The sequence below is a fragment of the Bos mutus genome, chromosome 2, assembly GCF_027580195.1.
Source record: "Bos mutus isolate GX-2022 chromosome 2, NWIPB_WYAK_1.1, whole genome shotgun sequence".
Classification (NCBI taxonomy): domain Eukaryota; kingdom Metazoa; phylum Chordata; class Mammalia; order Artiodactyla; family Bovidae; genus Bos; species Bos mutus.
In genome coordinates, this window is record NC_091618.1 from 466,371 (window position 1) to 487,361 (window position 20,991).

The 20,991-nt window shown below is 60.9% G+C and overlaps 1 protein-coding gene across 4 annotated transcripts in view; it reads left to right on the forward strand.

The window, feature by feature from the left end:
* Window positions 1-1,759: 1,759 nt before the first annotated feature.
* Window positions 1,760-20,991, forward strand: part of CROCC (ciliary rootlet coiled-coil, rootletin) — a 45,202-nt gene continuing 25,970 nt past the window's right edge. The window contains exons 1-19 of one of the 4 annotated variants that reach the window (XM_070381961.1): window positions 1,760-1,905; window positions 2,450-2,564; window positions 3,178-3,326; window positions 7,908-8,093; window positions 8,177-8,260; window positions 8,333-8,394; window positions 8,471-8,564; window positions 9,260-9,366; window positions 12,272-12,496; window positions 13,170-13,266; window positions 13,912-13,995; window positions 14,399-14,629; window positions 15,317-15,516; window positions 16,880-17,062; window positions 18,131-18,275; window positions 18,876-19,022; window positions 19,325-19,555; window positions 20,253-20,446; window positions 20,635-20,762. In XM_070381961.1, the coding sequence (XP_070238062.1) occupies window positions 1,864-1,905; window positions 2,450-2,564; window positions 3,178-3,326; window positions 7,908-8,093; window positions 8,177-8,260; window positions 8,333-8,394; window positions 8,471-8,564; window positions 9,260-9,366; window positions 12,272-12,496; window positions 13,170-13,266; window positions 13,912-13,995; window positions 14,399-14,629; window positions 15,317-15,516; window positions 16,880-17,062; window positions 18,131-18,275; window positions 18,876-19,022; window positions 19,325-19,555; window positions 20,253-20,446; window positions 20,635-20,762 (2,704 nt within the window). In that variant the 5' untranslated portion in view covers window positions 1,760-1,863. Of the gene's footprint in view, window positions 1,906-2,449; window positions 2,565-3,177; window positions 3,327-7,907; window positions 8,094-8,176; window positions 8,261-8,332; window positions 8,395-8,470; window positions 8,637-9,259; window positions 9,367-12,271; window positions 12,497-13,169; window positions 13,267-13,911; window positions 13,996-14,398; window positions 14,630-15,316; window positions 15,517-16,879; window positions 17,063-18,130; window positions 18,276-18,875; window positions 19,023-19,324; window positions 19,556-20,252; window positions 20,447-20,634; window positions 20,763-20,991 lie in introns of all 4 variants that reach the window. The other 3 variants (XM_070381953.1, XM_070381967.1, XM_070381975.1) reach the window with 3 other exon arrangements.

Sequence of the window (20,991 nt, forward strand, 5' to 3'; positions counted from 1 at the left end):
GAACATTAGAAAGTGCACATACACACAGGGTTTAGTATGGTTTCTTGGGCTCTGTGATAGAACCCAGAAGGACTGACGGGGAGAACTCTGTGGGCAGAGCCAAGGGCATCTGACTCCCTGCCCCCATCCCCTAGGGCCCTGGTGGGGAATAATTTAGTTCAGTTCACCAGGCGCATCTGGGCCCCCTCTCTGCCCATCTGGGAAAGCAGGGCTGCAGAGCTTGGCTGGGGGTGTTTGTGGCCCCCCTCTGCTCTGGCTGTGGGTGTGCAGCCTGTAGGGGGGCGTTTCTGGAGGCTGTGTCTGGAGGTGGGAAGATGGAGCCCCAGGTTTTTGTGGTGAGAGCTCCCTGCCTCTGAGTCTAGTTTTGCCTGAATCCGGCCTTGGTTGTCATGGCAACATCCAGGCACTTATTTTTTTGGCCCCGTGTGTTGGCTCCTGGTTTTCCATTCCTGGTTTTCCATTTCCAGAGTAGATTCCCTAGTTGGGGACAAGGGGTTTCAGGCTCAGCTTGGACTGTTGTACATTTATACGGCACCTGCTGCATTCCTCGGTCTGACCTAGACAAGGTTGGTAGAGCCTTGGAGTGCAAATGCCCCTGCCTTGCCCTCAGGCCCTCTGGGAGGCTGCCTGGCTTAAGTGGAAAGAGTTTAGGGCTGCTTCCCCTTTCTGCAGCAGCCGCAGTTTGGAATAGGTGAGAGCCCCCAGCTCTCTGCGCCTGGTTTTCTCATCAGGAAATGGGTTGAGGTGAGGATTCAAAGTGATCGCACGAATGTGACACAGTGTTAGAGCAGAGAGCACCCGGAGGCCGGGGGTCAAGAGGTAGCAGGAGCCCAGACGGGCGACGCCAGCGACAGAGGGAACAGCAGCCGCCTTGCTCTGACTGCTGGTGACGTGCCAGCCGTGGTCAGACCCCTTACTCGGTTCAACCCATTTAATCCTCACGGTGACTGTCAGTTTCACGAGAATGCTGAGTCTCGGTGACTCGTGGGTCACACTGCCAACAAGTGGCAGGGCGGGACTCCGCTGTGGCCCTGATTCCGGACCTGACGGCCTACCCGCGGCGCCGCACAGCCTCCTTGCCCCAGGGGAGGAGCGGTGGGAGGCTGGGGGTGGAGCTCGGCGCCCCAGGGCCGGGGTACAGCGACCTTGCGGGTTGGATTTTCGGATGAACGAAACCAGTATGGCTCACACGTTCACTCTAAGCCCGGCGCTCAGTCACACGCCCTTTGCCCCCAGATGCCGCCCTGAGACGGGTGCCAATGTTTGCTCCCTGCGCAGGGACACTGAGGCTCACAGAGGCGGAGCTGCTTCCCCTGGGACGCTACCCGGAGGGAGGCGTGGCGGGAGTTGGGTGGGGAAGGGGGATTCGGTTCCGTGCCTGCACTGGGCAGTTCCGCAGCCCGCTCCTGATGTGTGAAGTCCTCCGAGCGCCTAAACACATTTTCAGCAAAGCGTGTGACCCCTTTTCTGGGTCAGTAAAGATGATCTTGAAGACTGGCCTTTCCCGCCGCCTGGATGTGTGTGTGTGTGTGTGTGTCTTGGGGAGGGTCTTCACCTCCACGCCCTCCCCCTCCCCACCCTTCCCTCCGTTTCCCACTCCTCCCCTTCCCCTCCCCCCCGCCCCCCCCCTCGCCCCTCCCCTCGCCCCTTCACGTCTCCTCCTCCTCAGTCCTCCACCACCAGGCTCCCCTCCCCCACCCTCCTTTCCCCTCCCCGGCCCCGCCCACCCCGTGATCACGTGGGGCCCGCCGGATTTAAGCCTAATCTGCCCGGCGCTCAGCCGGCGGTCTGGCTGTGGGGGAGTCTGGGTGGGTCTCCTGGGCCCTGGCAGAGGCCTGCAGAGGGTGCCCACGGGCGCCCTCCATGAGCTTGGGGCTGGAGCAGTCGTTGGAGGTGGTTATCCAGGTGGGCCCGGGGCTGTGCCCCGTGCAGGGCAGGGGCGCGGAGCCTCGCAGGAGAGGGTGAGGGGCGGCGCGTCTCAGGGTGCGGGCGTGGGTGCGCCGGGGGTCCCCCGCTTGCAACTCTCGCCCAGGGTTGGGGCGGAGGGTTCTGGGGTTCAGTTCCGGGCTCTGTCCAGTGCTCCTCGAGTGAAGGGGAGTCCTCACCTCCAGGTTTTAGGGTTGGGGTGACGCCTGCTAGCACTGTGGGGTCCTCGCCCGTCCTGGGCGGGAGCCCCCGGCACGCCGCCTGCCCGGGCTGGGTCTGTGAGTGGGCCGTGCCTTTGGTTCGCTTCTCGGGCCCCCGCGGGCCTCCTTCCCAGGGCAGGGGCGCACGGAGCGTCCTCCGGTTGGGCTTCGTGCGAGTCTGACTCGCAAGCGCCCTTCCGGGCGGGGTTTCTGGAGCGCCTCCTGGGCACCCACGTCTCGGGTGGCAGCACTGTTTCCTTGCCACCCACGCCAGGGAGCCCCGGGTCTCAGCCCCCCCGCAGATCCTCCCGCTTTCCCCGCAGACTCTGCAGAGGAGCGTCCTGGGGTCGGGCCTGGCCCAGGACTCGCGGCCCGCCGGCCTGTCTGCCCGCATCAGGGAGATCGTCACCCGCAGCCTCTGCCAGCCTGAGAGCGCAGGTACCGCTCCCTGCGCCCGCCCCGCCCCAGACACTCCTGCGTCCCGTTTCCCAGTCCTCTCCACAGTCACGACGACGGGAACGGCTGCAGCTTCCATTTCTTGAATCCTCACTGTGAGGCAGGCACGGACCCATGATGGAGGGTCCCATTTTACAGATGAGGAAACGGAGGCTCTAAGGTGTCCTTTGCTTAGACTTGCTCCACGTGCTGCTGTGAGAAGGCGGGGCTGAGCATCCCCTCCTTGCTTGCAGGCAGCCTGCTGCGAAGACTAAACCCCAAACACAGCATTCTCTGCCAGGGAAGGGCTGACCTGGGTGAATCCAAGACAGTGGGGAGAAGGCAACTCAGCTTAGCTCAGGGCTCTGTAGACGGCCTGGGGTTGGCAGTTCCCGTTCTCCACCTGGACAGGAAGGCTCATGGGCCCCCAGGCCCCTGGAGGGCGGCCCCCACAACCTCCTATGTGCTTTGAGAGTCTGGGAAAGACCCCCTCAGCTGCAGCTCCCCGCGGGACCCTGTCTGTTTTCCTGCCTCCAGGGATGGGTGGGGCACCCGTTTGGGGAGGCGGTCCCTCTGGACACAGGTGGAGGCCAGTCCTGTGCCCGCTGTCCTGCAGGCCCAGCCCCCGAGATGGCCTCTGTGCTGTTGCTGCAGGAGGAGAACCAGCTGCTGCAGCAGGAGCTGTCCCGCGTGGAGGACCTGCTGGCCCAGAGCCGGGCGGAGCGTGACGAGCTGGCCATCAAGTACAGCGCGGTCAGCGAGAGGGTGGGTGCTGCAGGGCGCAGGGCGCGGGGCTCCCCAGCCTTGGGGGTGGGAGGCAGCCTGGGCAGCGTGCCCTGGGGGAAAGGTGGGCCCCGGAGCCAGGCGGCCTGTGTTCAAGTTGCGACTCTGCCCACTCGAGTGGCCTTGAACACGTGTCTCCACTCTGCACGCCTGCTGTCCACAGTGGGGACAGTAATGACACGGAGCTGCGAGGAACCGATGGGACGAGGGGATGAAGTGCCAGGAGCCTGGGTGTTTCATCCCCGGCTGTCCTGGGTTGGGTGGGGCACAGAGAACAAGACCCCCAAGAGTGCCCCGCCGCCCCTTGAGTCTCTGGGCACCGCCTTGTACCCACATGTACCTGGGCCTTGGGGTCCACCCAGCAGGCTGGGGTGGGCACAGACCTGGCCTGCTCTCCCAGGTGAGGCCCCACCAAGGAAGGAAGGGGTAGCCGGGCCTGTGTCCAAGTCCAGACAGGGTTTGTGTCCGGGGGCCTGTGTAGCGGGGCCGGGGCAGGAGGTCGGTGTGCTGGGTGCAGGTCATTCTCAGTGCGTTGTCTCCTTTAGGCCGCCAGGCTCGGGGCAGGCGGCCCTGGGGAGGTGATGGTGGCTGCAAGCTGGTGAGAGAGCTGCATGCGGGAGGGAGTGTGTGTGCCCGTGGGAGGGGTGCGTGGGTGGTAATGGAGTAACACATAATAGTGTCTGTGGGTTATTGAGCCCCTGCTGTGTGCCGAGTGTGTGCTGGGAGCTTGGCATTTAAGATACAGAGGTTGGGGCCCTTCCGACGCCCGTGTAATACAGGAGCTCACTGAGGCTCAGAGCGGGAGCACGCCGTGCTCCGAGTCACACAGCCCGGGGCTCAGCACTGTGGCTTTGTTTCCTGGGGCTGGGAAGAGGCCACTGGGCTGGGCATCCCAGCGGGCAGCTGGTCCTGGGAGAACGGGAAGGACCTCAGATACGACCCCCTAATACTGCAAGCGGAAAGCTGAAGCTGGCCCAGGGTCCCCTGAGCGGGACTGGTAGAACCAGGGTTGCCCAGGACTCACTGAGCTGGGCCTGTCTACACAAGGGCTTGTGACCCCGCGGTGGGAGGGGGAGGAGTGATCTGTGTCTCCCTGTGGGTGTGGGCTATGCCCATGTCCTGGCATCCGCCCGCCGGGATAAGCCCCCGGCTTGTTGGGACATGCAGAGAAGCAGGGCGGGGGGCCTAAAGCGGCCCCCGGCACTGGGCACAGCGCAGAGCTCATTTTCCCAGAGTTTGCAGGGAGTATGGGGGGCAGGCTGGGCTAATGTGCATTGTTGGTGGTGCCTGAGCCAGCCCCTCCCGCTGAGGCCAGTCATCCTGGGGCCCCTGGCACAGTGTCAGGCCCCGGGGGGAGGCTGCCTCTTAAATGCCAGCTTCTAACCAACAGTGGGGGCAGCACAGCCCCCGGGCTGGGAGGGGAAGGGAAGAAGAGGTGGAGGGGGCTGCTCCCTTTCCTGCGAGCACGAGGCTGGGGGGCTGCGTTAGTCTAGGAAGTTCCCTCCTGTGGCTGGGGAAGCTAGGATAGCATGCAGAGGGAGCCTGGCGTGAGACTGTCCCCTGTGTGCGGTGGTGTGCGTGGGCCCCCCTGGTTAGATGAGGATGACCTTGAGGCCTGTCCTGGGGGTGGGTCCCCAGGGAACATCAGAGCCTGGAGATAGCCTCATCAGCGGTGGGGAGACAGGCCCAGGGAGGGCATCGTGGGGCCAAGCCCGCTGGTAGAGCTGGGCTGAGCCCCTGGCCTGGGCGCCGCAGCCCTGGGACATCGTCCCTCTCGGCTGCCCACGTGGCGCTGGGCTGCGGGCGGTGGGGCCTGCAGCCACAGCAGTGCATGTGGCCTGGCTTGAGGTTGTTCGGACCCCTTAAACTCCTAGCGGGGTAGAGCTGAGGTCGTGATCTGTGTCCAGAGGCTGCGTGTGGGGAGGCTGAGGTGGTGACCCCCCGGGTCAGAGGGCGGACCTTGGGTCCCTGTGAGGCCCCCGCTCTCCTGTCCCTGAGGAGCAGGTGTTGGGCCAGCCCCGCTCCCTCAGTGTCCATGGTAACCTGGACCCGGTGATCGGAGCGGCAGGCAGTGGAGCGGGGGTTGTTAGGGGAGACAGTAAACTTCTTTCATCCTTGGCTTGGGAGCAGCCTGCTTCCCTTTTGACTTATGAGTGAAATTGAAAGGCAGAGTTTGTGGAAAGAGGTGGGGTGTGGCCGGAGGGGCAGGGGTCTGGCCGTGAGCCCTGGGAAGCAGCGGAGCACCAGCAACGGCAGGGACCCCTCTAAACCCGAGAGACGGACAGCGCCTGGTTCACACAGCAGCAGGGACCCCTGTAAACCCCAGAGACGGACAGCGCCTGGTTCACACAGTAGCAGGGACCCCTCTAAACCCCAGAGATGGACAGCGCCTGGTTCACACAGCGGCAGGGACCCCTCTAAACCCCAGAGACGGACAGCGCCTGGTTCACACAGCAGCAGGGACCCCTCTAAACCCGAGAGACGGACAGCGCCTGGTTCACACAGCGGCAGGGACCCCTCTAAACCCAAGAGACGGACAGCGCCTGGTTCACACAGCTGTGTGAGACACACACCGCGGCCATCGTCAGACCCTTTCTACGTGTACATGTGCATGCGTGCAAGTCGCTTCAGTCGTGTCTGACGCTTGGTGACCCCGTGGACCATAGGCCACCAGGCTCCTCTGTCCATGGCTTCTCCAGGCAAGAATACTGGAGGGGGTTACCATGCCCTCCTCCAGGGGATCTTTCCAACCCAGGGATCGAACCCAGGTCTCTTATGTCTCCTGCATTGATAGGTGGGTTCTTTACCATTAGCGCCACCTGGGAAGCCCTTCTATATATACACACACCAACAGCCCACCAGGAGGATGCACTCAGATTCACAGAAGCTGCACCAGACACACGCCATCCAGCCTGCACGCACAGCCACACGCCGTGGCGTGTCTGGTGTGCCCACATGGCAGACAGCCCAGTGCTGGCTGGCCACATACAGCCAGACACAGGTGTGCACAGATGCACGCAGAACCCCCCTTGTACAACTGTGCACACAGGCGTACAAATGCATGGACACGTAGGCACACACGCAGATGTACCCATCTGCTTCACCACAGCGTACACCTTGGACAAGAGATGCCAGCTCACCCCGGTCCCCATGAAGGCCCAGACACAGACACACAGGGTCACACATGGAGACAAACGACAAAACACACCCCCCCACGCCCAGGAAGCACCTGCTTGATGCTTGACACACACACAGCATCCCGGTGCCACGGCCAGCACAGACGCTCTGCCCTTCACCTGGCTTGGGTGGACTCCACGCAGATACTGGCCACGGGCTTGGTGCCCACCCTCTAGGGAGAGAGACCCCCTGCATATTGCCTGCTCCTGCACCCTCAGACCAGGTTCCCCCAACATGAGCTGCAGCTGCCACACAGCCTCCGTGGGCACAGTGCCCAGGGTGGGGGTGGAGATGAGGTGTTCTCAGCTGGCTGGCTCCCTGAGCTTCTGGCACACTGCTTAAGCCCGGCCTGGAGGGCCGGCCTGGCTTGGGCCCCTGGTCTGCATGGGTGACGGTCGTCGTCCTTGCCGTTGGCCTCCCTGGGACCAGACGTGGGTGGGTGTGTGAATGGATGCCCTGCCCCGCCTCTCGAAGGCCAGGCTCTGGGCTTGGCCCTGCTGTCAGTCCACTCTGGGCACCATCCTCCTCTGAGCCTTGCCATCCTTGGCTGCCTCCTTCCTCCTTTCTAGATGGCTGGAGGAGGCTGGGGGGCCCCTGGGACCAGCAGGTCCCTGGAGGAGTGAGGGGGTTTGGGCTAGTGGAGGCCATCAGAGCCGGCAGGCGTCCTGCCGCTGACCCCAGGGTCGGGTGATGAAGGGGCTTCAGGCTGCCTGGGCGTGGGGGACAGGGTGGGTTGGAGGCCCCCAGTGAGGGGGAGCGGAGAGCTGGGGGCCAGGCTGGGCTGGGAGGCCGTTCATAAGCCACGCCACGTGTCAGGACACTTGTGCTCGCCTCTTAGAAACCTGAGCACTGTGCGTGGGCAGTGGGAGGCAGGTGAGTCCATCGGTGTCAGTCTGGGGTGTTTGAGACGACCTGAGTGTGTGGTGTGTGTGCATGTCTCTGAGCTCGCGTGTGCGCATGTGTACTGATGCCTCAGTGTATTGCATGTGCTCATGCTGTTACATCATCAGCATGCTATTCTGAGCAAAATCCAGGTTTCCTGAGAGTTCGGGTGGCATGGCGTGGATCTAACAGTTGCCCACGCAGGGCGCTGGGTGATTTGGAGCATGCCCAGGGCCCTCAAGGTTTGCCCCAGGGGCATCTTTGTGTTTTGTGTGCACACGTGTGTGGGCCCACCTACTTGTGTCCCTGCACACCCTGTCTGTGTGTCCCTGCTTGCCTCCTCTGTGTTTATGCTTGGCTGTGCACACGTGCACTGCGTCCTGGGCTTGCCCACCTGGGCCTGCAAGGCATCGTGGGTCGGGGTCCAGCCTGGCGCCCCCTACAGAGGCCTGAGCCTGCCTTCTGGGGAGGCGCAGGACTCTCACCCGGGGCCCTTCCCCGCAGCTGGAGCAGGCTGTGCGGCGGGAGTCCGGGGAGCCGGCAGCCCAGGAGCCCAGGGGGCTGGCCCTGCAGAGCGTGGAGCTGCGGCGGCAGCTGCAGGAGGAGCAGGCCTCCTACCGGCGCAAGCTGCAGGCCTACCAGGAGGGCCAGCAGCGGCAGGCGCAGCTGGTGCAGCGGCTGCAGGCCAAGGTCGGGCCGCCGCCCCGCCCCCGCGCACCTTTCCTTCCCCAACCCCAAGCACCGCGGCTGACCCGCTCTCCGCCCACCCCCAGATTCTCCAGTGCAAGAAGAAGAGCTCGGAGACGGAGCAGCAGCTGCTGGAGAGATGCACAGAGCTGGAGCAGCTGCGGCTGCGGGTGGGCGCCGGGGGGGCAGGGCTGACCCTTCCTGCCCTGCCCAGTCTGACGCCCTGCTTCCGTACCCCTCAGGACGCAGGGCACAGCCAGGACCTGGAGAGCGCCCTCATCCGCCTGGAGGAGGAGCAGCAGAGGTGGGCCCGCGGGGGGCGCGCGGGGGCCGGCCGCCCTCTGCCCAGGCACCCACCTGCTCTCCTCTGCCCCGCCCAGGAGCGCCAGCCTGGCCCAGGTGAACGCGCTGCTCAGGGAGCAGCTGGACCAGGCGAGCTCGGCCAACCAGGCCCTGCGGGATGATATCCGCAAGGTGACCAGTGACTGGGCGCGCAGCCGGCAGGAGCTGGAGCAGCGGGAGGCCACCTGGAGGCGCGAGGGCGAGGTGGACGAGGGGCTGGGGGCCGCGGGGCCCGGGGGTCCGGCCTGACCCCAGGGCACGGCCTCACTGGGCTGGCGGGGGAGGGGCCTCGCGCCACCTGGGCCCTTTGGATTCTCCAGCAAGAATACCGGCGTGGGTTGTCAGGCCCTTCTCCAGGGCATCTTCCCGACCCAAGGATGGAACCCGGGTCTCCTGCACTGCAGGCAGTTCTTTACCATTTGAGCCACCAGGGAAGCCCCATTAGGGAGGAAAATGGCTGTCATAATAATAGCCCTAATCGTATTGTGTGAGAGGCGGGCGTTTTCTCCTCTGATCCTCTTAACTTACATGGACGGTGTTCCTGTCCTCCTGAGGAGAGGTTGAGCTGCTGCCCGGTCGTGCAGCAGGCAGCTGGGATGCAGACCGAGGTCTCAGGCATCTTCTGCCCTTCCCCGTGGAGGCTTTGACACCCAGCTCCCTGGGCCAGGGGGAGGTGGGGGCTGGTGAGCGAGGCAGCTCCGACCCAGCCTTGCAAGCCGGCGCTGGTGACGGGACACGCGCCCCCGCGGCGGCCCTCGGGACGTTCCGCGCGGGTGGGACCTGGGCCTGCCGCCCCGGCCCCTCACTCAGCCCCTCCGTCCCCCCAGTCTTTCAACGCCTACTTCAGCCACGAGCATAGTCGCCTGCTCCTCGTCTGGAGGCAGGTCGTGGGGGCCCGACGGCTGGTCAGCGAGGTGAAGACGGCCACCGAGAGGTGAGGCTGGCGGCGGAGGGGTCGCTCGCGGAGGCGCGGCCACGGGACACCGCCCAGCTGGGCTTCAGTCCGACCGGACCCGCCTGCTGTGTGCCGGCCTTGGGAGACGCAGAGGCACCTAGTAATAATTAACTCTTAGCAGATCAGGGCAGTCATTTCGTATTTGCTTAATGTATTTACTAAACTGACTGTGACTAAATAGTCATATTTTACTAAACTAAACTTATTTTTTTTAGTAAAAACTACTTTTTTTGTAGTTTTAATAATTTTTAGTAAAATTTTTTTTTTAGTTTAGAAACATATTTTACTAAACTAAAAACAATTTTAGTGTTTACTAAATTTACTGTTTCCTAGTCACTACTAGTACCCTGGAGGAGGCCATGGCAACCCACTCCAGTATTCTTGCCTGGAGAATCCCCAGGGACAGAGGAGCCTGGCGGGCTGCAGTCCGTGGGGTCACAAGAGTCAGACACGACGGAGTGACTGAGCACAGCACAGTCATTACTAGCAACTAGTAAACATCTACTGGATATTTGCTTCTGTCTAGGCTCCTTGTACCTTTTATTTCATTTCATATCCCCAGTGTTCCTCTGAGGTAGGAACCGTAATAGTCCTCACTTTTCAGGGGTGGACATTGAGGCTCAGAGAGTTAGAGTGACTCCAAAGATCACAGAGCAGTGGGAAAGAGGCTGAGTCAGGATTTATCGCCCCTGTTTTTAATCCACTAGACTATTCAGTGTCTACTGCCAAGGACCTTGCAACCTCTAGGGAATTCCCTGGCAGTCTAGTGGTTAGGGCTCTGTGTTTTCACTGCTGAGGGTCCAGGTTCAATCCCTGGTCAGGGAACTAGATCCCGCAAGCTGTGTGCGGCCAAAAAATTTTTAAATAAGAACAAAGGACCTTGCAGTCTCTAGACTGAGGAAGTGAGTGGTCAGTGGCATGAAAGTGGAACAGAAAGGATACCCCAGATGCTCAGAAGGATGGAAGGGGTTGTGAAAGTAAAAGTCGGTCAGTCGTGTCTGACTCTTTGCCACCCCATGGACTGTACAGTCCATGGAATTCTCCAGGCCAGAATACTGGAGTGGGAAGCCTTTCCCTTCTCCAGGGGATCTTCCCAACCCAGGGATTGAACCCAGGTCTCCCGCATTGCAGGTGGATTCTTTACCAGCTGAGCCACCAGGGAAGCCCAAGAATACTGGAGTGTGTAGCCTATCCCTTCTCCAGGGAATCTTCCTTACCCCAGGAATCAAACTGGGGTCTCCTGCATTGCAGGTGGATTCTTTACCAACTGAGCTATGAGGGAAGGCCCCAAGGGAAGGGATTGGGAGGCCGGAAAAATGCTTCATAGGGGAGATGGAATTTGCACTGACCCCAAAGGATAGGTAGGGTTTTAACTGGCAGAGCTGAGGGCCCTCCAGGGAGAGGGAACAGCAGGAGCAAAGGCTTGGAGGTGGGAGAAAGTGGTACCCCGTGGGGCTGAAGCAAAAGGCAAGTGAGCGGGAGGTCAGGTTGGAAAAGAGCCTCACAGGTCCCTTGCCACAGGGGACTTGGTGTCTGCCCCCGCCCACCTCCGCCACGCACAGCTTGTGGGATCTTAGTTCCCCGACCAGGAATCAAACCTGTGCCCCTGCACTGGAAGCATGGAGTCCTAAGAGCTGGAGTGCCGGGGAAGTCCCTTCCCACTTGCTCTTTGAGCAAGGGAGGCTGTGGGGAGAGCCCAGAGGCAGGCAGACCAGTCTGTCTCCTTTTGCACCTTAAACATAAGTAACGACCTTTTGGTGAGATATCTCATATTCACTCAGAATCCAGATTTCCAATTGACTCATCAATATCACAGATGGTTTTGCTTTGGTTTTTGCATTTAAAATTGTTTGAATCAGGATCCACAGATGTTCACAAGGTGTGATTCATTGATTTGTCTTTTAAGTCGAATATTTTATTTGTTCCAGAAACTGGGACAGTTGTCCTCAGAGATTCCCACAGTCTGGATTCTGTGGTGTCCCTTAACAACTTTGTCCTCTGTACTTGTTGTAAATTGGATGTTGGATATAAGGCTGCATCAGATTGAGGTTCGGGTGGTTGTGTTTTGACACAGCTTCTTCATGGTGCTGTGTACCCTGCCGTCAGGAGCCTCTCTTTCTGTGTGTTGGCAGCCCTTGACACTCCATGCCAAGGTCCAGACATTCATCAGAGATTGCAAAATCGTGACGGTCTCACTCTGTCACTGCATCATGTATTAGCTGGAATTCTTCTACAAGAAGACACTTCCTCCTCTTACCATCTGATACCCAGTGGTACAGTTCATTCAGGAAAGGGAAGAATTTAACCTAGTTGATATATTTAAAATATGTATTATTTTAAATTAGCATTTAACATTTTAGCATCTTGCTTTTGAATAATTCACCTAAGCACAAGATTCAAATTTTACAAGGTTTACTGTGAAGCGTCCCTCCCACCTTTGACCCAGACACTCAGGCACGTTTCATAGAAGCGAATACAGCAGACTGCGTGGCCTGCCCTGGCCTCTCCCACCGCTCTTGAAAACAATATTTGTTTATTTATTTTTGGCTGCGCGGGCTTTTCTCTGCCTGCAGCAGGTGGGGCCCGCTCCCTTGTTTTGGCACATGGGCTTCCCGTGTTCTGGTTCTGTTCTGGTTGCAGAGCACGGGCGCTTGGGTACTCAGGCTTCAGTAGGTGCAGCTCGCGGGCTCAGTAGTTGTGGCTCCCAGGCTTAGCTCTCCCACGGCGTGTGGGATCTTCCCGGATCAGGGATCGAACCCGTGTCTCCTGCAATGGAAGTGGGCTCTTTACCACTGAGCCACCAGGGAAGCCCCCATTGTCGTTATAATTTACACCTGGAAGCCTAACCCCCAATCCAACCCCTGTTCTGTGTCCTCTCCACCAGGGACCTGCTGCAGCTGGGAGGGGAGCTGGCCCGCACCTCGAGAGCCGTCCAGGAGGCGGGCCTGGGGCTGAGCGCAGGCCTGCGGCTGGCCGAGAGCCGGGCCGAGGCAGCCCTGGAGAAGCAGGCCCTGCTGGAGGAGCAGCTGCGGGGCAAGGAGCTGCAGGAGCAGGAGCTGGCCCGGCTGCAGCTGCAGAGCAACCTGGACAAGGCCAACCTCAGTGCCAGGTGGGTTCTCGGAGGCGCCGCTTGAGGCAGGCCTCGCTGGAGTGCACGGCCGGGGGTCTGGGCCGGAGGGGTGTCTGTTCACCAGCCTTTCCCCTGCGGGCGCTTGGCCATCTCCCCAGGCCCTCCATTTGGCAGAGGGGAAGACAGAGGTTCAGAGGGCTCTTGCCCTAGGTTAATTTCATGTTTGCAGTCCAGCCTCTGCTCCCAGTGGTAAAGAACCCCTCTGCCAGTGTAGGAGATGTAAGAGAGGCAGGTTCAATAGCTGGGCAGGAAGATCCCCTGACCAGGAAAATCCCTCCTCCTCCTGGAGGAGGGCATGGTGACCCACTCCAGTCTTCTTGCCTAGAGAATCCCATGGACAGAGGAGCCTGGCAGGTTACAGTCCATGGGATCACAAAGAGTCAGACACAACTGAGTGGCTTGGCACGCAGCAGCACTCTGCTCCTGAGATCTAGGCAGGTCCCAGAGTGCTTCCCCATGAGATAAAGTGCCTGGTACCTCATTCGCACTCAGAGATGAGAAGTCTGCAGCCCAGAGAGGAGACAGACTTGCTCCAGGTCACACAGCAGGAGAGGCAAAGCCTAGCATCCCTGCCTCAGGTTTGGGGAAGCTGGGGGTTTGAGGAGAAGCTGGGTGGGTCTCCCATTCACCTGTGTAACTCTCCCAACTCCAGAGTGACCGAGCTGGCCCTGACAGTGGAGCGCCTTCAGGACCAGAATCTGGAGAAAGACCAGCTCAACAAAGTCCTCAGCGAGAAGCTTGAGGCCCTGGTGAGACGCGGGGTGGGATGAGAGGGACCGGACATAGGCTGAGGGCTGGGATGCTTGGGCAGCCCACTCAGAATCAGCATCACCCCTCGTTAACTGAGCACCTAATGTGTGCCAGCTTTAATGTGAGCACCTAGTATGTGCCAGCCGTAATGGTTAGCACACTCACTTCCTTTATCCCATTTCATCCTCTTAGCCATTCTGTAGCATGATCCCCATTACACAGATGAGGAAGCTGAGGCCCAAGAGAAAATACTTGTCCAGAGTCTGAGAGCCATGATGCTGGTGCGTCAGGACTGGAACTCATGCCTGTGCCCTGCTGGCCCAGGGCTCTTTCTGTTGGAACTCAGCTGCCTCCCCACCAGAGGGACACCCCTCATGGGTACTGCCTGGGTTGGTCATCCTGTGTGAGGTCTGGCCTGGATTCCACGTCCAGCTCTCTTCCAATAAGCTGTGTGCCCTGGGTCACACACTGTACCTCTTGGGGGCCTGGTCTGTTCAGTGAGGGCACTGGTGCCGCTGTGGGGTCTCCGAAGCCGCTGGCCTCTGGGCATGGCCTTCGAGGCGCCCTGGTAGGGAGACCGTGGAGTCTCTGACTAGGGCAGAGACCCTGACCACTCTTTCTTTGTCTTCCCAACACCACTCCAGGAATCCCTGCGGCTCCAGGAGCAGGCAGCCCTAGAGACAGAGGAAGGAGAGGGGCTGCAGCAGACCCTGAGGGGCATGGCACAGGTTGGAGCCAGGCCAGCACTGGCGGGGGCCTGGGCAGGGCCAGGGCAGGCGGGCCTGGACCACTGCGTCCCCTAGTGGCCTTGAGCTGAGCTGCAAGCGGTTGAGGGCCCTGGCGCCCTCCCTGCTGTTTAATGCCCCTTCTATTAATAAGTAGCTCAGCTCAAACTCTGCCCCGAGAGGAGGCACTGCCTGTGCCCTGCCCGTCTGAGAAAGGCTCTATGGTGTCTTCCCAGTAAATGGACGGCGTCCTGGTGGGCTGAGGGCTATCAAGAAGCCTTCTTTTGGGAGGGGCCTACGGTGTACTGCGGGGGCTGTGGTGAAGCTGGAGGCCAGGACTCCGGTGGCCACGTTGCGCACCACTAACCGCGCAGCTCCCCTCCCCCTCTCTCTTACCCGCCCCCAGGCCGTCCTGTCGGACACGGACAGCGGCGTCCAGTTAAGTGGCTCCGAGCGCACAGCGGACGCCTCAGACGGCAGCCTGCGGGGGCTCTCGGGGGCCCGGACCCCGTCCCCATCGAGGCGGCCCTCGCCCGGCCGCGGCCGCTCCCCGCGCCGAGGCCCGTCCCCTGCCTGCTCGGACTCCACTCTGGCCCTCATCCACTCAGCTCTGCACAAGCGCCAGCTACAGGTCCAGGTGGGACGGGGCTTGAGCACCCTGTGCTGGGGCTCCAGCCTGGGGGCGGGCCTGGGGCCTCCGTGAGTGGAGCCTGAGCACCCTAGGGAACCCTAGGGAGAGCCAGAGCCCCGGGAGAAGGCAGAGAGTCGGGACCCGAGGTGGCCGAGCGCTCCTCGTCTGGAGTGGGAGGGGCTTGAGCTCCTGGGGGCGGAGCTAGAGTCCTGGTGTGGGAAGGGCTTGAGCCACTGGGGGCGGAGCCTGAGGTGGAGCTAGAGTCCTGGTGTGGGAGGGGCTTGAGCTACTGGGGCGGATCCTGGGCGGAGCTAGAGTCCTAATATGGGAGGAGCTTGAGCCACTGTGGGCGGAGCCTGGGGTGGAGCTAGAGTCCTGGTGCAGAGGGGGAGACGAGGCGCCCACATAGACCAAGACAGAGAGCCTTGGGTGGGGCCGTCAGACGCAGGGTGCGGAAAGGAGTGTGCTTGGTGTTTTGGAGACTTGGGTAGGAACTGCCTGGGGCCCCAGGAGCTGGAGGTTCAGAGCCCTAGCAGAGGTGTCAGAAGGGTGGGAGGGCACCGTGTAGGGGAGTGGAAACCGAGTCGCTCCACTTTGCCGCCCAGAGATGGTCACAGGTCTGGGTCCCAGCGCAGGCTGGTGTACATCCTGCCGAGAGCAGGGGCTTCCCTGGACTTAGTGATTCTGCCACAGGACATGCGGGGGCGCTATGAGGCCAGCCAGGACTTGCTGGGCACCCTGCGGAAGCAGCTTAGTGACAGTGAGGGTGAGCGCCGTGCCCTGGAGGAGCAGCTGCAGCGTCTGCGGGACGAGGCCGACGGGGCCGCCCAGGCCCAGGAGGACGCGCAGCGGGAAGCCCAGCGCCTGCGCAGCGCTGTCGACCTCCTGAACAGGTGCCGGAGGCCAGAGGTGGGGCTCCCAGCCCCAGGGATGAATCGGCCTGCGCGTGCTGGATTTGCACTAATATGGTCGTAACTGGCCACGTGTGTCTATTCAAATATAAGTCAACATTTACAAAAGTAAAAATTCAGCCCCGCAGTTGCATTAGCCTCATTTCAAGTGCACCTATGACTATGAAACATTTCCATCAGCCCCGAGAGTCGTATTGGCAGTGTTATTCTAGACTCTGTTTCTTGGGGATTTCAGAGACAAGAAAGTATCCATTCTTGGCTGCCTGATGTTTTTGATTTTTTGTTCTTATTGTTTTTTTTTTTTTTTTTTAAACGTAACTACATAATAAAAAGGTTGAAAATGGAGGGAAATAAAAAGGTGAAATGTCTTCACAGCCCTCCCTCCCCCACCCCTCCTGACCCTGTTAATGCCCTGGCTTTGCTTCCCATTGTGTTTCCTGACAGTTTGCAAACGTCCCCTGTACACCTCTTGTGTGCCAGGCTCATTGCCAAGTCCTTCGCATGTATAGTCTCAGTCAGTCTTCCTGTCAAACCCATGCAGTTCACCGCTGTTACTGTTGAGGTTGAGAGACTTGCCCAAGGTCACAGCAATGTCGCTGGGGTAGGAGATGGGATTCTGGTCCATCTGATAGCAAAACCAGTGCTTCCCATGCCTTCAAAGGAGGAGTGCTTTTTTGTAGTTGTATTCTTAGTGAATGCCTCATTTTGCATTCTGCTGTGTTTCTTAATTTCACGCTGTTATGCTTTCCTCTGCCTACTGCCAGCCTTCGTTCCTAGTGTATTTACAGGTTGCCATTTTGAGCGAAGGGGAGTTGGCATTGGAGGATATGACAGCTGTCAGCCCTAAAGCAGAAACTCCAGGCTTGGAAGGAGGCTCTTCCCTCCCTTGCCCCAGCTACCGCGTGCTGCTGGCCTGGGCAGCAGCCCTTGGGATCTGGACGCTCCTGCTCTGTTGGGCCTCCCAGAATGGAAGGGCACGGGCTGCTATGAGGGGGCGTTTCCTGGCGAGGTGGGCCAGCAGAGCTGGCGGCAGCGGTGCCCACATGTCTCAGGAACCTGGCCTGGCCTCTTCACCCAATGGCGAGGCTTCCACCCATTTCTCTGGGCCTCCACGTGGGCTGAATGAGGAAGAAGGACATCTGGATTCTCTTTGCTGGAAAGAGTCGGCTCCAGGGAGATGTGGAGGAGATGAGTGGGCCACGTGCAGGGGGAGGAAGGCTTCCTGGAGGCACAGGCCTCGGAAGACGGCAGTCTGTGGTTCCTGGCTAGGACAGTAACGTGGCCATCCTCCCCGGTGGAAGGGGCCCTGGCAGCCCCTTCAGTGCCCCCTCCTCTCGTCCTGCAGGGAGAAGGACAGCCTGGCCCACAGCCTGCAGGTGGCCAAGCAGCAGGTCGAGGAGCTGCGGCAGGAGCAGGAGAAGCTGCAGGTGGCCCAGGAGGAGCTGCGGCGCCAGCGGGAGCAGCTGGAGGAAGAGCGGGAGGACGCGGCTCAGGACCGCACACGGGCGCGCCGGGAGCTCGAGCGCAGGCGGGTGGCTTTTGGCGCTCTGCCGGGGCCGCTCAGCTGGCTCTGGGGCCCTGGCTGTCCCTGGGGGCTTGGGAGCACTGACTGTGCGCGGGGCCTCCTACTGTCTCAGGGAGTCCTCACCGCACCCCCTGCTGCAGGGTCTTCTAGCCAGACCTACAGGAAACTGGGGCTCGGGCAGATGGAGTTGTTTCCCAGAGATCAGAGAGCTGGTAGGAGGTAGAGTGTGGATGATAACAGCTAATATAACAGGAGTTACTTTGTTGTTCGGTGGCCAAGGTGTGTCCGACTCTGTGACCCCATGGACGTGTGGCAACATGGAAGCATGGTAGGCTTCCCTGTAGTTGTTATATATAATATATAATAACTTCCCTGTAATTACATACATAGCATTTATACGAAAGCAAGCAAAGTTGCTCAGTCGTATCCGACTCTTTGCAACCCACGGACTGTAGGCTACCACACTCCTCCGTCCATGGGATTTTCCAGACAAGACTACTGGAGTGGGTTGCCATTTCCTTCTCCAGGAGATCTTCCTGACCCAGCAATCGAACCCAGGTCTCCCACATGGCAGGCAGACGCTTTACCGTCTGAGCCACCAGGGAAGATAACGTATGTAATATTAAATAATAGTTACGTGTAACTTCATATTATAACACAAAGCTATATATAACATTCAGTTCACTTCAGTCGCTCAGTCGTGTCTGACTCTTTGTGACCCCATAAACCTTCAGAGTTAACCTCTTAACCCCTGTGCTGTTCATTTATTTCTCTGAGGCATAAGTAACAGTGATGTTCAGCACGTGGTGGCAGTGGACATTATCCTTGTTTCTGAAGGCCCTTGGGGGGTATGTCAGGTTACAATAAGGACACGCGTCCTTTTAACAACTTCACAAGGTGGGTGTTACCCACTTTGCAGATGTGAAAACTGAGGTTCAGAGTCACCATGGGCTTGGCTGCCCCTGCGGGTGAGGCTCCTGCCTTGTGCCTGGCCCCTCACTGCTCCAGCATGTCTGGCTGTGGGAGACTCAGGGGAGTGACCTGGAGCACCCCCTGCCCTCTGTCCCACAGCCACAGACAACTGGAGCAGCTGGAAGGGAAGCGCTCAGGGCTGGCGAAGGAGCTGGTGGAGGTGCGGGAGGCGCTGAGTGGTGCCACGCTGCAGCGGGACATGCTGCAGGCCGAGAAGGCTGAGGTGGCCGAGGCGCTGGCCAAGGTGGGTCCCCGTTTGCTACCCTGCCACAAGCCCACCTCTGCCCTGGCCCCAGGCCTCCTCCCTCTGGCCACAGACTGACCCCTTCCTCCTGGACTCAGGCTGACCTCTGATCACAGCCATAAGTGAACTGCCCTCCAGGCCTGGTCATACCTCTGCTTTTCCAGATGCTTCTGGGGCAGGGCCTGTGACTCAAGTCGTCCAGCCCCATCTCTGGGCACGGGTCCTGGGGTCTTTGAGGGCTGGGGGCACAGTTCTTGGTTGGTGCCTGTCCCACTCCCTGTGGTCTAGGCCCTGAGCAGGCCCACCCGCGACCCCGCTCTGGTACCCTCTGACCTCGGGCCGTGCCCCGTGGCAGGAGCCAGCCTTGTCAGCCCTTGTCCAGCTCTGTGTGGACAGCAGGCCATCTGCAGGGATTCTGTCTGTTTCCTGTTGCGTCTCCCTTCTCACGTCCCCCACCCTGTCTGAGGGCCTTGTCTCCCCATACCTTTCTCTACGCCCATCTCTCTACCCTTCTCCTCATCCTTCTGCATCTCCGTGTCCCTTGCATCTCTTCCCTGCTTTCTCCGCCTGACTGTCTGGCCGCTGGTCCCGACCCTGCAGGCGGAGGCCGGCCGCGTGGCACTCGAGCTCTCCACGGCCAAGCTGAGGGCGGAGGAGGCCTCTTTGCGGGACTCCTTGTCCAAGCTGAGTGCCCTGAATGAGGGTCTGGCGCAGGACAAGCTGGCTCTGAACCACCTCGTCGCCCAGGTACGTGGTGGGCCTGTGGACCCTCCTGCCTTCCCCCCGCCCCACGTCCCCAGCCCCAGCCCACCCCTCCCTGGATACCTCCGTCCCTGTGTCTCGGACTTCGTCTGTCTTATTCCTCGTGGTCTGATGGAAAAGAAGCTCTGCGGTCCCTGTGTCTCCTCCCCAATGGCCTGATGGCCTCCGGCCCCGCGCTTGGCCCTCAGGAACCTCCCCTGTCCTCCCGCCCAGCGTGGGTGACGGGTGGCCCCTTCCCGGAACGAGGGCTGGGCTTGCCCCTGCTCTCAGCCCCACCTGACCCGCAGCTGGAGGAGGAGAAGGTGGCCTTGCTGGGCCGGCAGCAGCAGGTGGAGCAGGCGGCTGCCGCGTCTCGGGAGGAGCAGGAGCGGCTGCAGCAGGAGCGGCTGGAGCAGGAGGTGGAGCGGCAGGGCCTGGAGGGCTCCCTGCGGGCGGCGGAGCGGGGCCGGGAGGCGCTGGAGCGCCAGCTCCCCGAGCTGCACCGCGAGCGCTGCCGGCTGCAGGAGCAGCTCGCCCAGGTGGGTGAGGGGGCAGCTCTGGAGGGCTTCTAGACGCCAGAAGTCACAGGCTCTGGAGCCTGATTCCCCGCTGAAATCCAGCCCCGCCTCTGCAAGCTGGGACCTGGAGCAAGCTCCCCAAGGCCCCCATGTCCTGGTGGCCCCATCTGCAACATAGGGATGGTAGTTCTTATTCCCAGAGGGTTGTTCTGAAGAGTGCGCCGTGTAAACACTTGGAGAAATGAGTCACCACTTTGCAAAGATAGGATAATCGGTAGAGAAGTTCACAACTGAAATCAGATGTGCTGGGAAACCATAGCTGGAAGGGACCTTAGGGTGCCCGTCCCGGAGGGCCTGGCTTCCTGGGAGGGGTTGCTAGCGAGCAGCCCATGTGGCGCGGGAGCCGGGCTCCAGGCCCCTCCCTGTGGCCTGCAGGGCCGCTCTCCTGTGGTTTGTGTTATATACCCGCCTTCCCTGGATGTGCTGGGGGAACAGCAAGGGTTCGGTTACTACCCAGACTGAGCGAGGACCCTGTGCACTGCAGGTCCAGAGAAGGCTGCGATTTGTCAGGATATACACAGCACATCAGGGTAGACCTGGGCTTGAGCCTGGTCTCCTGCCTGCCAGGCCAGGGCTGGGTCAGGCCCGGGGCTGGGATGCTTCAGGATAAGCAGGGGAGACCCCAGGGGTGGTGCTCATGGCACCTGGTGGGGGCCAGCTCTCCCGGCAGCTGAGTGAGCGGGAGCAGCAGCTGGAGCAGGCCCGACAGGAGACGCAGCGGCAGACGGAGGCACTGGAGCGGGCAACTCGGGAGAAGGAGGCGCTGGCCAAGGAGAGGGCCGGCCTGGCAGTGCAGCTGGCGGCTGCTGAGCGTGAAGGCCGGGCCCTGTCAGAGGAGGCTGCACGCCTGCGGTAAGGCCTTGGGCTCTGCCTGGCCCCCCTCGGGGGGATTGGCCAGGGTTGCCCGGTGACCAGCCCCGCCCACGCATTGGACCTGGCTGGGCAGGTAGGGTGGCACCTGGCCCTGCCTGGCCACACCCCGGAATCCGCTGGGGCCTGAGGGGCTGCGTCCCAGGCCTCAGATATGGCGTGTGCTGCAGATCGGAGAAGGAAGCCCTGGAGAGCAGCCTGTTTGAGGTGCAGAGGCAGCTGGCGCAGCTTGAGTCCCGGCGGGAACAGCTAGAGGCAGACGGGCGGGCCTTGCTGCTGGCCAAGGAGGCCCTGACCGGTAGGCAGGCCTGGGGCAAGGGGCGGGGAACACCGGGCTCCACCCAGACCGTACCCCGTGAAGTCTTGGGCTCTCCTTGAAGTTGGGATCCTTGGCTCTGGCTGACCCGGCTCCAAGCCCCTCCTCTTTGTGGGCTGTGGGCTCCTCATCTGACAGTTAGAGATGAGGAGCCCCGCCTCCTGAGGCTGCATCAGGATGAGGTGAGGGAAGCATGGCCTTGGCCTGATGC